At 40.0% G+C, this 16,924-nt stretch overlaps 1 protein-coding gene across 1 annotated transcript in view; it reads right to left on the bottom strand.

Annotated features, from left to right (window-relative positions):
- Window positions 1–16,924, bottom strand: part of plce1 (phospholipase C, epsilon 1) — a 63,887-nt gene that overhangs the window by 30,403 nt on the left and 16,560 nt on the right. Inside the window, exon 5 of the mRNA XM_018761086.2 lies at window positions 1,765–2,023. Coding sequence (XP_018616602.2) covers window positions 1,765–2,023 — 259 coding nt within the window. The remainder of the gene's footprint in view (window positions 1–1,764; window positions 2,024–16,924) is intronic.

Raw genomic sequence — 16,924 nt, forward strand, 5'->3', positions numbered from 1 at the left:
GTTGGTATGTACAGCATGACAACAGGTTCTTGCTGCTACCATCCACAGAAACTCCACCGGATCTGCAAGTATTTTCCATTTTCTTTCCTGTAAACCATATAGGGACTGCTATATTTTAAACTCCTTTGTTTTGACAGTCTGCAAAAAGCAGGATCTTCTGATTATATTCAGTTTCCTTTCGTCCACATTTCAATCCGTTTGTCATTAAGAAAAATGTCTTTTGTGTACATCATCATTTAGACTTTCTCCTTGCAGAAAAAAACTGAGGAAAAACCACTTATCTGGACTAACAGCACCTTTGTTTTTTAACCTCCAATTAACCACATTTATGAAAATACTGGTATTAAATTAGCACAATGGTTTTATGAGACGACTAAATTAAACTAGCTTTGATCAACAGTTCTTGCACACCAGTGCTGGGACTTCATTGACATAAGAATGAAGAAAGAGAAGGTCATGCTTAACATCTATGGATGAGCCTGCGACACAAATGGAACTAAACACAATAGCGCATCTTAATTTATGACTCTGCTGTTAAAGGCTTAATATATGTTGAATTCAATGTCTCTGATGAACTAGCTGAAAACAACATCTCCTTTGCGCTAAGTCTGAACCTTGACTTCAAAGGCACAAACATGCATTGTAGCTCTAAGAAAAATGAATGTGGTACATCACACGTGCAGCATGTGTGAATCACGCTGGGATTAGAGTACCCTTCGGTCAACAACTTAAGGAACCCATGCCACAAACACAGACTTAAAATTGTGTGGTGTCAGAGGACAAAGATGGGGGAAGACTTGAACGTAAGGCGGCAAATCACTTTGTTGAGCCTGCTCACATAGACATGTTTTTTGTGTCCCAGTTTAGATTCCAAAGATCTAAAGTGGTTTAACTTAATAGAAGCTGGCCACTTGTGAGTGCTAAGCTGGCAGCAAAGTTCTCTCTTTGTGACTCGGAAAAGAGAAGCTGCAGATACCTGGTGGTACTTGTGACTCCTTCCATCTTTCTGTGTCAGTGAGGAGGGCTTCAGAAGAGAATATGGGTATGTGGTACAGAGCTTAGAAACCCAGCTGTTTTGCATGTGAGAGTCTGCCTTACCTCCACAACACAATGATTTGATAACTATGCTCTTCTGAGGACAGCGGCTATGTCCAACATGCATGTTGCACTTCAATTTTAATCCATAAGACAAAAATTGAGAGCAGTTCACACTGGCAATAAGACTCATCCGATTAGAAACCTCACTCCTCATTTAAAAAAAGTACACACTGCTCCTCCATCACCCTTCATGCTGCCATGTTCACGCAGCCTGAAAACATGGTTGTAACAGTTATTGGAATTATAATGCGTTATATTTTATATTGGGAAGTGTGAAGTATTAGCACAGACATGTATCGTCTGTAAAACCTGCTTCCCTGAAAAGCAGATTTAATCTTAAAGTGAAAAAATGAAGCACAGACAAATATTATGGCAAAATGGCAGATCTTGTTCAATTCTGAACATAAGCATATTGGTGAGTGTGGACTGTAAAAACATGTCAGACTGGTAGATGCTGCTACTGGCTGGTCTAGTTTCACATTGATGAGATGTTCAATATGAACTTCTAGAGTCTCCTTTTACAACAGAACCTACATCTGAGGGAATGACACCCTTTTTCCAAAAAGCATCTGAACCTTAAAGCCAACCATAACACATTGCTGTTGCCCATTTAGCCTAACAACGAGTGCAAGAGGAATGGCAGTTGGACACAGTCATGCTCCTTACCTTTCAGCATGGCCTTCCCTGGACTGTTTGCAGAGATGCAGAGCGGTGTGCTACGGGCCCCAATGCAGGCAGTGGCCTCCAGGAGTGCCCCAGACACGTGTGCAGAGATGGCAGTCCTCTGTGAGGAGACACGGTAGCTAGGTGGCCCACATCCGGTGCACAGCCATGTATCCTGGCAACAGGGCCCTCCACCACGGGAGACAAGGAGTTTTCTAGAAGGATGGAGTAGATGGATTTCACTCCTCAGTGAAAAGTACACCTGTAAAGCAGAGAACTCAGGTCACTGGCAGTTACAGAACGGAGACACTGCTATTTCACCTTTTACAAAAATACATGCATGCAAGGTGCCGAGTCGGAGCCGACCCATAGCAACCACTCGCGTGGTTTCCAAGGCAAGTCAAGGGAGGAACAGAGGTGGGTTACAAAAATGCATACCTCACCACAAATGGGTAAAATCCAGAGAAAACAGCAGAGCACCATCACTGTAACTAACAGAGTATTTTTGATTTTACCTTCATGTTTTTATGTTCTGCTTTTAGTTTTCAAATCAAATTTATTGCAATGACGGACAAAAGTCAAAACAGAATAGACTGGTGCAAATATACCAAATCATCTTGATTAGACTGACAGTAACAGAGAGCTGTAAGCTAGACTAAGCAAGTCCATCCCTATCAAGAATCAAAAGTAAACTAAAGAAGAGGCGAACCTGACCGCAGTATTTGACATGCAACAACACTTGCCAAACCCTAACCGATGAAGCGATGAGAAGACCAAATAGTGGAAATATGAAGTTATCATGGAACACTTCCAGCAGGAAGTTCAGGGCTTTACACGTAGCTACACCAGCAGTGCAGTGAGCCCATCAGCCCAGCCTCATTTATTGTTGGAAAACCTGCAGTTAAATGGCAGCATAATGACCACATCTATGTGTTTCCAGCAGTGACTTTTACACCACTTTATAAGAGCATGTTTTATTCCTTTCGTGAGGGTTGCATACAGTTTAACACCTTAGCAAAAAGCTTTCTTAGCTTTGTTGCCAGAAATTGCCACTTCTCTTCCGTAAACATATTCAGGAGTATAGTGGACACTGAGTATCTCAAATTAAATCCTTAGCAAAGCCTTTCAAAAACAAACATTAGACCTGTCTGTTTTTGAAATAGTATTGTGATAGTTAAATTGAAAGTGGAATTAAAATAAGTGCTTTGTGGATCCAGCAATCTACCATAATTTCATGTTCCACCATTACATGCTTGGATCGGATGTTTTTGCTTTTTTCAGCCTAGGATGAAGTCTTTGCTATAAATACCCAGAAAGCCCATTTGTCATTCTGACAAGGTTGCATAATGGTAAAGCCACTGTGGTATGCTTGGTCCAGTTACTCAACCTTTCCAAAATATTTGTTAAATAATTTGATTGTTCCTCAGCAACAAATACACAACTGTTTATTCACAAAACATACTAATGAACATATTATCGGAGTGCCTGTAACTCACTATCACACAGAGACAGACAGCTGTTATAAGGTATTTGCCTTCAGCTGTGCCAAGGCCAGGGACGTTCCAGGGTCCACATCATTCATCATCAACTAGCGGAGCAAATTATAGAGGGGGAGGTTGGCCCTTCACTGCTTGTGACCTGCTGGAGATTTGCAGCAACATATTTCATGTCATACTGAGTTGAAAATGACTGTATTTACTGAAGGTTTGCAATTAAAGGTAAAAATGACTGATAAAATATAGAAACAATCATGGACAATGTCCACAATTTAAAAAAAGTACACTGGTGGAAACACCAATAAAACAAACAAGAAACTGCACAAAGCAGACTTACAGTTCAATAAATTAAGTCAGAGATCCACTAAAAAAGAATGATTACATTTTTCGAGCTGCAAATCAAGAGCTAGTTCTGAGGTTTGGAATGGAGTTGTCACAAACCAGCTAAGAAGCTGTGCTTCCAGGAATTAAAAGGAATTACAAAACATTGAGGCAATCTGCGTTTTAACTCTTTGCTCTCGGTGGTTGCAGACATAATGTACACATGCTGTATAAGCTTGGAAGTTATATTAAAATATTCACAGACAAGAAGCATTTGTTCAAGAAAAAGCAAACTTTTAAGATGACTATAGAAATAAAACAAAGAAGAAAATTCACAGAAACACACAAGATGACAAAAATGGACTTTTCATCAGTCTGCACAACCATTAAGTGTTGGTTTTCAGTGTACTGCTTTCCAAACCTCTGTAGATTTGGCAGTTGGTTAAAGAGAAGTTTACTTAAATAATTAACAACTGCAAACACCATCAAATTTTAAAAAAACAAAAGAATTCCAAAGTTTACTGTTGGGAAGACAGGATGCAGACTTATAACCTAGAGGTTGTATGTTAGAGTCCAGTGGGGGCTGTTTCATTTAACTTGAATTACTCCTATATTTTCAATGCAAAAAATGTATCAAAAGTCACTTTGCATGAGACCCCACACACACACACACACACACACACACACACACACAGTCTGAACCACTTGTCCCATACAGGGTCACAGGGAGCCAGAGCCTAACCTGGCAACTCAGGGAATGAGGCTGGAGGGGGGGACACACCCAGGACGGGACGCCAGCCCGTCGCAAGGCACCCCAAGCGGGACTCGAACCTCAGACCCACTGGAGAGCAGGACCTGGTCCAACCCACTGCACCCTCCTCTGCATAAGACCATCATTTCAGAAATAAAACAAAGATTAATAAACAGCATAAAACCAATTAAGGTGCAGCACAATGCAACATGTTTATAGATGTCTTGGTGGCAGGTGTGGACATGGAGAAAAGCCCTGTGGACAGCAGTGCAGACAGTGCATTCTTCTCCTCTGCCACAGATGACAAAAATGTTCAAACATATATCTGGAAACAGTATAAAAGCACACACACATATTCCTACTCCCAGAATGTGGGTGCAGTTAGTACTGTCTCACTGTGTCCCGCTCATTTTAAAAGTTGCATTCAGAGTGGAGAACTGCCTCCTGACCATTAGAGTCTTTACTCCAGTTCTTGTGGAGACAAGTGGATTTCCTTGAAAGTGCATGTCCTCAGCCATTTGCAGTTTTTTTCCATTCTTCATCTTTCTGTGACATTTTCCTTAAGTTTGTTATTCATTCAGTCATTCATTCCATTCCAATTAAATTAAATTCCATATATGAATAAGAAGTAATAACAGGCCGGTAGCTGACAACAAGAAATAAGGCATGAAAAACTTTTCTCCAGGAGAATCAGTGGAGGGATACTAGTGCAAATGGCGCAAGAAGAAACCGCTGATAATTCTTTACCTAAGGTCAAGTCGGGTGACTGGAAGTGGAAACGGGCCACACGTTCCAACTGCATAAAGCCAACAACTTCCTGTTTACAAACTCACCATTTTTGCTCAAACATTAAACACATACTCAGCAAACATTTCCAAGAACACATATATAACTGGAGAAAATATGTTTATGTAAAGACTGCCATAGTTTGAACTCATGGGTATAATGGACTACAGGCAAAGAACCTTTAGTATGCTTGCAAGCTAATGTTTGTGTATCTGCAGCCTGAATTACACAGATTATCACCACAGCAACCAAGATAGATGATTCTTAGTAATGCTCACAAAGTCAGCTGATCAGGCTCCCCTTGTTCAGATTTTATTTAGAGTGTATGATGAAAATGAGAACCACATATTTGCCACTGTATGGAGAAACAGCACAAAGAAACAGAAAAGATGTTTCCATGGCAATTACCCTGCCAATTTGAGGCAGTGAACTCAAGGCCAGGAGATGGATATTAAAAAAGCCATTTATCATTTCAAGGTTAACAAGCAGTACTTCCTTTTTTCCTTGGTGGAAACATGGTGGAAAACCGCCAACACAAGAGTTACAGAGCAGGTAATAATGCACAAGGCAAACACCTACCCATGACACATACAATCTGAACAACTGAATGTGAATTATACTTACAAACTTAAATGCACAATATGCTTTAGGTAATATTCCATTAAAAAATAAAGACTTATAACTGTAACTTTAGTGGTAGTGGAATCTCAGTATAACTCAATAAGAGACTTGCTTTTGAAGCAGAAAATGCTTTTAGGTTTTACTTCTATGAGCTAGTTTATTCTTGGGGGATTTGATAAGATTCTCTTTTCATTCACAAAATTATCACTTATCAGGGTGATGTCATTTTACATAGCATTTACATTACCTTACGTCTTAACCAAGAACCCTAAGTCCAAAATCCAAAAGCTAGTGTCCTTCCTGTTTACAGGGGTAGACAACATGAGAAGCTTCTCTTTTCTTGTTGAGTGTTTTCAGAGATAATTGCTCTTTTCATGGGATGGGCTTCCTGCTGCAGAAATGATTATATTGTGACTGTTGTTGTCAGATTGTAGACTGTACCACAGGGATGAACAGCATTAGAGAGAATGCTGGAAAAATGGTGTGACCTCCTGCACTCCACCCCTGACATCCTCATAAAAAACCATTGGATAAAGCAAGCATTTACATTTATTCATGTAGAAAGTGTTTTTCTCCAAAGCAATATACATCTCACAGAAAAATACAATGAGCACATTACATACACGGAAGGAGAGATTTGGATGCAGACAGTTGAGAGTTTAGTTCAGAGTGTTCAGACTGATTTTAGAGTACAGTTTTGTCATATTCTACCACATGAACAGTACACCTCACACAAATAGCCTAATTAAGGTTGATCAATTATTCAATAATTTCTTGTCAAGAGTGAGAAATGAGTCTGAAATCAAACTTATTACGACAGCTCAATCTCCAACCCCACCTCACCGATTAGATCAGTTTTATTTTACATTCTGTCCCCTACTCTCAAGGAGTAAAGATGAGAAACAAGTAGAATTCCTGTGTGTGAACACTTAGCCCCACACAGATTATATATACAGGTATGCACCACTTAATGACGGGGTTATGTTTCGTGAAACCAGTCACAGTTCGACTTCATTGTTGAGCGACCACCATGGAGTGTACAGTACTGTCTTATATTACGGAACTTTAAGTAGAAAGAGCACACTCTAAAATAATAAAAATTACTGTACAGTAAATACATAAACCAGTAACAGCTATTATCATTATCACATATTATGTACTATACATAAATCGTATATACTTTCATATGTCTGGCAGTGCAGTGGGTTTGTTTACAAAACATGCTTAAAACATGAGTGATGCATCGCGTTACGACCCACACAATGGCTACGATGTCGCTCTTTGATAGGAATTTTTTCAGTCCATTATACTTTTATGGGACCACCATTGTCATATATGCGGCCCGTCGCTGCCCGAAACATCGACAACCGGTGCATACCTGTATATATGAAGTAACAAACAAGATTCCATGGTGGGCGAAATATACAGTGCAGTTTATTTTCAAGGTCCAAAAATGTGGACACACACAAGGCCAACCCAGTTTGGTCATCTGTAACTCATGGAGTGGCAGAAGCACAAATAAGCTAGGACACCAACTGACATCCAGAAGAGTGCTGCAGGACATGGGTAACACTGCCTCATAAGGAATTTCATTCAGTCAAACAAAATGTTTGTTGCAGAGAGCATAGGTCAGGCATGTAAGCTCTAGTCCAAGCAGAACACATGGACATTTCAACAACGCTCATTCCAGGGTGCTTAAAGTGCTTTGCCTGAGAGAGTGTCTGGTGGTCTCCAAGAAGGGCATCAAGATCAAAGACCCAAAATGAACAGAGCAAATCACAGGTATGCGTCACCATTTTCAACTTGGCCCAGGTATAAGAATTTTTTCCCTGCCTTTACACTGCCTTGCTATTTATGAGCTGCTGCTGAGGCCCAGAACCAAGCATTCCTTAATTTCTTATACATTTCTTTGTCTTTTATTTCTACAGTAAATACTCCCAGGGCCACGTGATTTTGCAGTTCATATATGGGGCCCTCTGCCCATTAAAGAATCTCAGAGCTGAGAAAGTGGTCACTGAAAAATGATCTGCTGGACACGCAACTTTGGCAGCACCACAGACCCAAGTGGAGCCCAAAGAGCAGCAGGTGCATCGCTGTTGCCGAGAAATGGTGGGCAAAAGGACATTACGTCTGGGGGTCCTTTGCTGCCCTGACTGTTCTGCCCAGCAGGCGGTCAAAGGCAAGGCAGAATGAACCGCCCATTACACGAAAACAACTTGGGAAGGAGAGGGGCTTCTCAGTCTATACTGGTCAGCTAAAGACCCCACAAACCCAGAACCCAGGTCATTTGAACTCTGAAGTCACTCAATCCATCTGCATCTGAGGACCCACAGTTCTCAAAGAAAAACAAAGGTTGTGCTGTGTCCAGCTGGATTATTCACTCACTCACTTTCGTTAACAGCTTGTCCTTATCAGGATCACAGAAGACCAGAATCTATACGAGAATAACTGGGCAATAGCATAGCCAGGTAAACACCCTGGATAGCACACCAGTTCATCACAGATGAATTATTCATCATACTGATAACAGTGCTGAGTGCTTTCATATGAATAAAAAACATTTAGAAAAAAACTAGCAAATTCTAAAACTAATTCTAGCAAAGGCTTGAGACGGCCATAAACAAAATGTCTTTAGCCCCATCCAAATTAGTTGTATAGCTACAGCAGATCTGGCAGTAAGAGACCAGGTTAGAAAATAAACACACAAATGGTTTTTGCTAAAAAATATAATAAACCAACAGGGACAAGAAGATGAACTGAGATAAACTGTTTAGTATATCAAATCTGCAAACCAAATACTACAACTGTGTGAAAGACGTACAGAGAACAGAAAGCCACATTACCAGTTTTTCCAAAGAAATAAAATTTTGACTCATCTTTGTACTGGCACAGATGACATAAAATGAACAAAAATAATAACAAAAAAGTCAAAGAAAATTAGTCTAACATGGTTTTTGCAACTTTGAGTATTGGTAACAAAAGGAAAACGACAAAAAAATACTGGGCCTATATTTCACCGGTTTTTGTGACCTGAGATTTTGAACCCAGAACACAGATCTTTTAAGTATGATTTATAAATTATTGCATTAGAAATGGGAGACTCTGTCCAAGTCTCAGCACTTCTGAATTCTGATGTGACACAAGAGCATCATGGAGACAGCCCCAATGTCTGCCAGGAGAATGAGGCTGGACATCATGTACCAAGACAAACACGCTAAAGCATCTTCAGAGCGCAGCAGGCATTTCGGTCCTCGTTTCCTAGCTCTAATTAGCTGCAAGCAGGTTTCAGGCACTGACTCAGCATGAAGCATTTCTGTTATGGGGTACCTCTGGATACTTGGGGCTGAGAGCGAATGATCTGGACAGTGAACAGCTGTCAGACACCAGACCCTCCATCCCCACCCCCCCGTGCTTAAATGTTTCTGGGAAGGGGTGGCACAAGCACACCGGCCTGTCATTGCACTGCCTAATGAAGGCACACCGTCTAGATTGAGACTGTGGCCAGGGACGGCATTCACATCTACCGTTAGCCTTTGATTTATTTTTCATGGAGTGGGGGACGGGGGTTAAATCTTGTTAGGAAGAGATCCTCGTGGAAGTGAGATCTTAGCTAATGCATGCGACGGTGATCTGTAAGGACTTGTCCACACTTACTTTTGCTGTGTTTAAAAATGGGTGATTTTCTATATGACCATATTTCAGGGACTGAAGTCCAGCTTCATGCAATTATTTTTGACAATGCTAGAAATAGTGTAGCCTGAAACACAGACACCAAGCTACTGACAAGTGAAGCAGCACTATTAACTGTTCCAGAATGTCATCTTTGGCTTTTATTCCTGAGGCACTTGGCTGTTGTTGAGACCTGACGCCACAAGGGGGACTGACCCTTTGTGTCACGCTAAGCGCATCCATGTACACATTCCGGCTTTTCCTGGTCTGCAAAAAAGCACAAGCAGATCAATGTGTGTGTAAAAAGTCATGCCAAGATGCAAACGTCTAGCCCCCCCACAGACAGAATGTCAATGTTGTACGGAGGACCAATTACTCAAATCTTTACTAGTGTTCATAAATCACTATAAAACACTGCAACCACATCTGAAAAGAACTGCAATATGGAAAAATTGGGGTATTTCCCCTGACAAAAAGCTGCCATAGACCAGTAAGTGCCCAAACTGACTGACTTTTCCTATTCTTTTCCTTACCAGAGATACTGTTCCACGACTTACAAAAAAAAAAAAAGAAAAAAGAAAAAGAAGTTTTAAGAACCATAAAATGCCTTTTTAAAAATATTTAAAATAAGCATTTAGCTGGTACCTTTAGTCCAAGGTGGCTTACACTACTAGATGCACAGCATTTAATCTCACTTAACAGACTGAGATGGATTTCAAGCAATGTACTAACCAACAGCACTGGAGCAGTGAGGTACCAACACTGTTGCCAGCACCATCATGGCACCCATACAAGCATATATATTCAGTGTAAGATTTGCAAAAGAAAGGATGAATCTACAATTAATATATTTATGAAAAGATAAAAGATGTCATATGCTTGAGCATAAATACACCATCATGAAATAAATGTCTGTTTTTGTAGCCCAGATCCAACACCTTGCTTTGGTTTCCAACTGAAGTGAAAATTTGTCTCACTCCCCTATCCCATCAGGGGCCACTGAACACTATTATTACACGTTATAAGTGTGATTTTTCTACCTACCTTCCCCCGAGGTATGGTTCACTGTCACAGTTATCTTAACCACTCTGGACCATCAAAACATACGAGAAGAGGCCCTGGGGTAACAACCAGAAATAAGGGTGATCTCAAACCCAAAGCACTAAGAAGCTGCCATTTTTAAAGAGGTAACTGAACAGTTATATTCATCAGTGAGGAATGTTTGCAGGTCCCTGTGGTGCACATAAAGCCCCTTTGCTGACTGCTTAGAGCGAACACCATTACCAGGACAGAGCAGAACATAGTTTGTTTATTGGTACACAAGACACACTAACAGGGAATGAAGCTTAATTCCTCTGTGATACTTATCACTGAGGCTCACGTGTGCCACTCATATGTCACAAATTAACAAAAATAAAGATTCATACATACCAATTAATTGTGAGCTGCTGCAGAAGGTTTACCCAGAGGGGGACACTTAGGCAAGCCTGTAACAATGTGACACATGCTACAGATTTGCATGTACACATCATTCAGCTTTTCTTTCATTGAAAACACCTACCACAGAAGACTGACTGAAAACTCTAACTACAAAAGATCAATAGTCAACGGCAAGGGTAGTGTAATGGTTAGTCGTCACCTTATGCTTAAAGTAAAATAGTTTGAATCCCACTTCCCGAAAGGTCCTTACCCAGAACTGCTACAGTAACAATTACCCAAATACATAAATGTAAAAGTCATCATAGCATATCTACATTTATTTAGTAGATGCTTTTCTCCAAAGCGACGTACATCTTAGCGAAAATACAATTTGCGCACTACATTAAGAGAAAGACATAGCTGCATGCGATTCTTATATTCATATAGCGTACAAACTCACTTTAGAAAATTAGAAAATTTTAGCTCACTTTAGAAAATAGTACCAAATACCTGAATTAACAAATGTGTTTGTTGGGGACCACATCAGCAGCAGGCCACGGTTCTTTGGCTGAACTCCACCCGATAGCTCCATCTTCTCGAGCAATCATGTTGGCGGCATGTTCTGTGCGTCTGGATTTTTTCCACTTCAAACTAAATATCCCCCCTCCAGAGCCAGCAGTGTTCTCTTATCTGGGCTGAGCCATGGCTTGAGCTTATCGAATATCAATTAATATTGTTTAGACTGTCTGATACCTGAATACCTCCTTCACCAGCAGCCTTCTAACATAAACAAAACTGGGCATGGGGACACAACTTTGCGCAGGATGTATTCACATATCAGAAATTCAAAGGCAAACTGGTTCAGAGCAGCTAGAACGGTGAGTTGCCAAACTAGGGCTGAGACTGAGACTTTGGAACTGAAAAGTCAACTACTTCCACCTGTAACCATGCATGAGCATCAGTTCCCCTTTCTCACAAACCTATCACAACTCATAGCACGCCCCTCATTTGGGTCTGGTATTCTTTTCTCTCATTGTGTGATTTTCTTATCTCCCCAGAGATCTGAAAAATAATCCCTGCAAAAGAAAACCTCTTTTGTCTCATCTTGTACTGTACCTTTGTATAAAGCTTTGCAGCAATACAATGCATGTGTCACAGGCAGCACTTATAAATTTCTAAAAACAATGGGATTTTATACCATATCAAAGTCATGATGGCTTATCTACAGCAGTGTGGTCTGTAAATTGAATCAGAAGGTCATACATTTGACCCAAGCAACGTTACTGGAATTGGCAACACTGAGTGATGTTCTGGACCAGGAAAAAAAAACTACCAACCGGTAATTTGATAATCTCAGACAAACACCTCTCACCCAACAACACTTAAGGAACCAAAGTTGTCAGCAGTTTCTATGTTTTGTAGAGCTAATGTTATACAATTAATTTAGTGTGATGTCACAACACTGATTTCCAAAGACCAGTTCTAATCTAGATGTGATAGACACACACTTTACACAACAGCGCTGTCACTACAGACAATGCAGAGAGGACGTTGAGAACTGCTCTTGATGATACAACCATTGTTAAGATGTATTAGTCTAATCAAAACAGCAACAGCTCTCACAATTTAAACACCTCACTGAAGAAACACAGTTATTGCAAACTCTTTGTCTTGGTGTCTAACTAAAAATTCTTCATCTCTAGTCTTCACTTCAAAGTCTTTAGAAACTGTGCTCAAATATGCCATACCACAAAAAAAAAACCCACAGATGACTATGAAGACATAAACTACCATTAGAATGCAAAAAAAAAAGGGGGGGGGGGGACCTCAGTTTCAATATAAAGGACACTATTACCAATTCCTTATAGCTTTTAGAGATAATTACACAAGCCAAGAAATTAAATGCATCACCATTTTCCCTGAAAATTACCGTTTTGCAAAAACAGATGAATCCACTGCATACAGCACTTACATGGGGTTAATAAAATATGTATAGCTTCACAAATTTTATAAAATGAATACAAAACAAGGAACAGATCCCCTGTTTACTGTTGGAGAAAAAGTAAATACTATTTTTAAATTGGTTTAATTACATCATCTGGACAGGAAAGTACAAATGAGGACCTAGACTTTGAAAGATCATGTGAGAGACCCTTGTAGATTACTTCTCATGCCCCTCAACAGTTTTTTTAAATCACCACTTGGAGAGTCCTTTTATTAGGCACACAGCAGAACCATTCCCAGCTTTTCCCAACAGACCCAGGGAAAACCATAGAGATGGGGGGTCTGGTAGATACAGCACATTCCACACCATGTTTTGCAGGTCTTTTCACATCCACCCCATAAGTTCTTCTGCAATCCTACCTCTTTTGCCCTTGTTCACAGAGTACCTCTATGCAGAAACACCATTTGTATTGACTGGAATACTCATAAACAGTTTAAATTAATATAGATTGAACAAAACAAACAAAAAAGCCAAATTATTTTACTTTTGAATCCCAATTTTTAGAAGAAAACAGAAAACGTAAGACAGAGGGAATGTCTGAAGTGCATTTAAGAGTTTTGAAAACACCGACCATAACACTCATACTAACAATGGAATACAGCTAAATAGAACATTCACACTCACTTCCACAAAGGCACAGTCTCTCCAGGCAGAGAGCAGCCAGTGGGTTTCCCTAAATGTGAGTGTGGTGCCTAAGACTGTACTTCAGGGGCTGCGGCACGGAGGGGGGGTGTCTGAGCACCAGACCATAATCCCCTGCTGAATTTCACACAAAGCTGTTGTCCCACTCAAGGAGAGATCCTGCTACTCCACACTGCTGGCAGGCTGTTTGCTTTTGCACCGTCATCACAAGCCCTTTGTTGCCACAGAAAAACAAAACAGAAAGGGTACAGGGACTGTGCTCAAATGCACGGGCAACATGGGTACAACAGATCCTGGCACAACTTGTTATCCAGCATGATGGACACCAGCAATGACTCCTAGCTTGGGAGGTCACCTCACTCTCAACACAGAGCAGCACCCGTTCTCGACTTTCTTCAATAATCAGCTTCTAGATTAACCAGTCAGGGGCTGTGAACGGTCAGCTTTCAGCCATTAGCATACCATTGAAGTATCACATGAAAATGAAAGTGAGAACTCAAAACTCAGACGATTTGCCTACAATGGTGTGATGTATATGGAGAAGCTTTCAGAGTGGAACACAACTTGTAAGATCTCAGAGGACCCTATTCACCATTAAAGTCTGAAGTGTTAAAGAAATATTTTCTTTGGTTTACCAAAAGAAGTAAATTTACTACCATATGTGTAGCTAATGTTTTCAATTTAATATTAATTACTGTTTAAAAGCAACTAGACTTGTTTAGTCTAGCTGTAACCAAGGACATGTATATTAAAAAGCACAGTCCCTGGTTTTAAACAAGCTTCCTGCAATGGTATGAGAGCTGTTGGGTGCAGGGTATAGAAAAGCAGGATGTTTTACACCTGCTTATGAAGGCAACTGTTAAATTGTACAAGAGGAAACGTGTCACTTAAGTTGCTCAACATGTTATTGTCATTGTTGACAATTATTTATTGCTTGATGAGTTTATTGAAAATTACACACTATTTAGATAACCTGGATTTTTACAAAAGTTGTTCAGGATAAGTATCTTGCTCAAGGGTACTGCAACAGAAGAAGGAAGAGGGATATAGACAACCTTCAGGCTACAAGTCCAAGTCCTTAACCGCTACGCCATTTACAAAGAGCACCTACAATGCTCTCATTTTTGGCTCACTGAACTTCAGCAATAACCAAACAAAAACATCTCAACAGGGCATGCAAAACAGGTCTGTTTTCACTGCATGGACTTTTTGCATGTGCCTAAACAGTTTGTTTGCTTACCTAAACTAAATCTTTGAATACACAGTATAGTAAGCATGTGCTGAGTTATCAGTCAAAAGGGAATTTCAACCTTTCACAGCGAATGATAATTTTACATTGCCGATTTCTGTTGAAATGGTATTTGATCATAAAAGTTGACATTATTCAGTACCTGTAGTTTCAGAAAGGGTCAGAGCATTTTTGCATCCTTCACAAAACAAACTGAAAGAACAGTACTAGAAAAAGAGCACAACAAAAGTTATCCAAAACTTTACGAAAATGAAAAATAAGAAGTACCAAACTGTTAAATTGATGAGAAGATCATTCCATGCACAAGTAGATACACAAAACCTGCACTACTTACTGTGGCAGACACTCAGGTAAGGTTGCAGAGAGTGAAGAACTGCTGGAAACAAGAAAAATATCTTCTAAGTCCTTCCCCCTGTGAGAGAGGGGATCCCTGTAAGGAGCACGAAGAGGGACAGGGACGACTTAGTGGTCCGAGAGCAGCTTTTGGGAGGTCTACCCTTATTTGGCATTAAGTAAATGAGTCCACAGTACTAGGAGGCAACACAGGACATATTATCGAGTACAGAATCACTTCATGAACCAATGATGGGGTTCGTCTAACACTCCTACTGGGCCGCTGCTTCAGGCAAGCTTGGAAATGCTAGTTTCCAAGCTCTCTGGCTGCTCTTGTGGGTCTCTGTGGGGCTGACTTAAGTGGAGAGCTATTTTAACACTGCAGGACCTCTTCAGGGAGGGGACACTGAGGAGGGGACATCCATGAAAACCACTGGGGCTGTTTGCTCCCCATGTTCTAGAATGGAATTGGCCAGCATCAAACTAAGAAACACTGCAGTTTAACCTGCTGACCACACATTCACCACCACACCAAAGAATGCTGGTGCCCTATGGGAACCACAGGTCATCTAGCTGCTAATGGAATGGCTTTGAGATTTGCGCGCTGGGTTGTGCCATCTGTCCAACCTCACCTGGTATCCACATTGATTTCACATGCACTACTTCACCATGTTTGGAGAGCACAATGACAACCACAGTCACAGCAACAAAACCACTCACCTTTAAAAAAAAATCCTGGTAGTCACTGAGCAATTGCAAAGATTACTGAAATTGAAATGGGGAAAAGCACATTTGATTCACTTGAGCAAAGAAGCTCACCTACTATTCATATTGGTGTTATACTAACATTTTTACGACTATGCAGTTCTATTTTTTTGATTCCTTAACTGTTACTAGAGACAGGGTACTAAATAAATAAAAATGTAAAAAAATGTAAATGTAATTAACACTGAAGTAACAGCATTTTAGGATGCCAACACTAGTATAAAGGCTGCACTAGTTTAAATGATGAATTTTATTTGATCTGTTTCATCAGCTTCTCTGCTAGTCTCTCATTATAAATTTTAATTCATGCCTGAAATTTTATTTTAATGATAAGCTCATCACTTGAAAGCAAGAAAATTGCTAGAGAAAAATAGTTTAAACTGTTCTACCCCTTGACATGTTTAAATACAGAGTCACACATCAGGTATATAAAGGATGGGATTAAAAAAAAATGTTTTTAATTTCAGAAACAAGAAATCACCTTTTACATTGTTTTTGTGCATCAAAATGTTGACCTGAAAAAAATGATTCAGATGGATGTAATCGAAATGCTAATAATGCTTCAGACCAGACTACAGAGCATCAACTGTATTTCTGAACTACAGACTACACTGTTAATGGACAACATGTGAGCCCAAAGATTAATTGCCATCTCTAGTCACACTAAATAAACCTGAATATTTTCTTGGTGACCTGCCTTTTATACTGTTGAATTTTAGATTAATTTTAGATGAGCTCTTAGGAGGCTGCTATGATGATTTTGTAATCCCTGGAACACAGGAATCAAGAGATGTCACCCTGAAACAAGGGCTTGTTAAGCGGCTCCAGAGACGGTTGCCATGAGAACCTTGTATAAAGCTCCTGGGGTCTGGGAATGTTTGTCTTTCCATTGAAATCAATGCTCAGAATAGAAATACAGCGATCTTTCTGAAAATAGTTTGGATTGTTTGAGATGGCCTTCTGCTCACTATCACTTTACATGCAGCAGTTAAAGAAATTGGTCCACTAAACTAAGCAAAGCTATAAAATATTGTTTTTTTTTTTATTTTCCTTTCATTTTGTCAGCATCTTTTTCCACTGGAAACAGGATATAGTTACATATATAA

This window comes from Scleropages formosus, chromosome 24 (genome assembly GCF_900964775.1).
Source record: "Scleropages formosus chromosome 24, fSclFor1.1, whole genome shotgun sequence".
NCBI lineage: Eukaryota > Metazoa > Chordata > Actinopteri > Osteoglossiformes > Osteoglossidae > Scleropages > Scleropages formosus.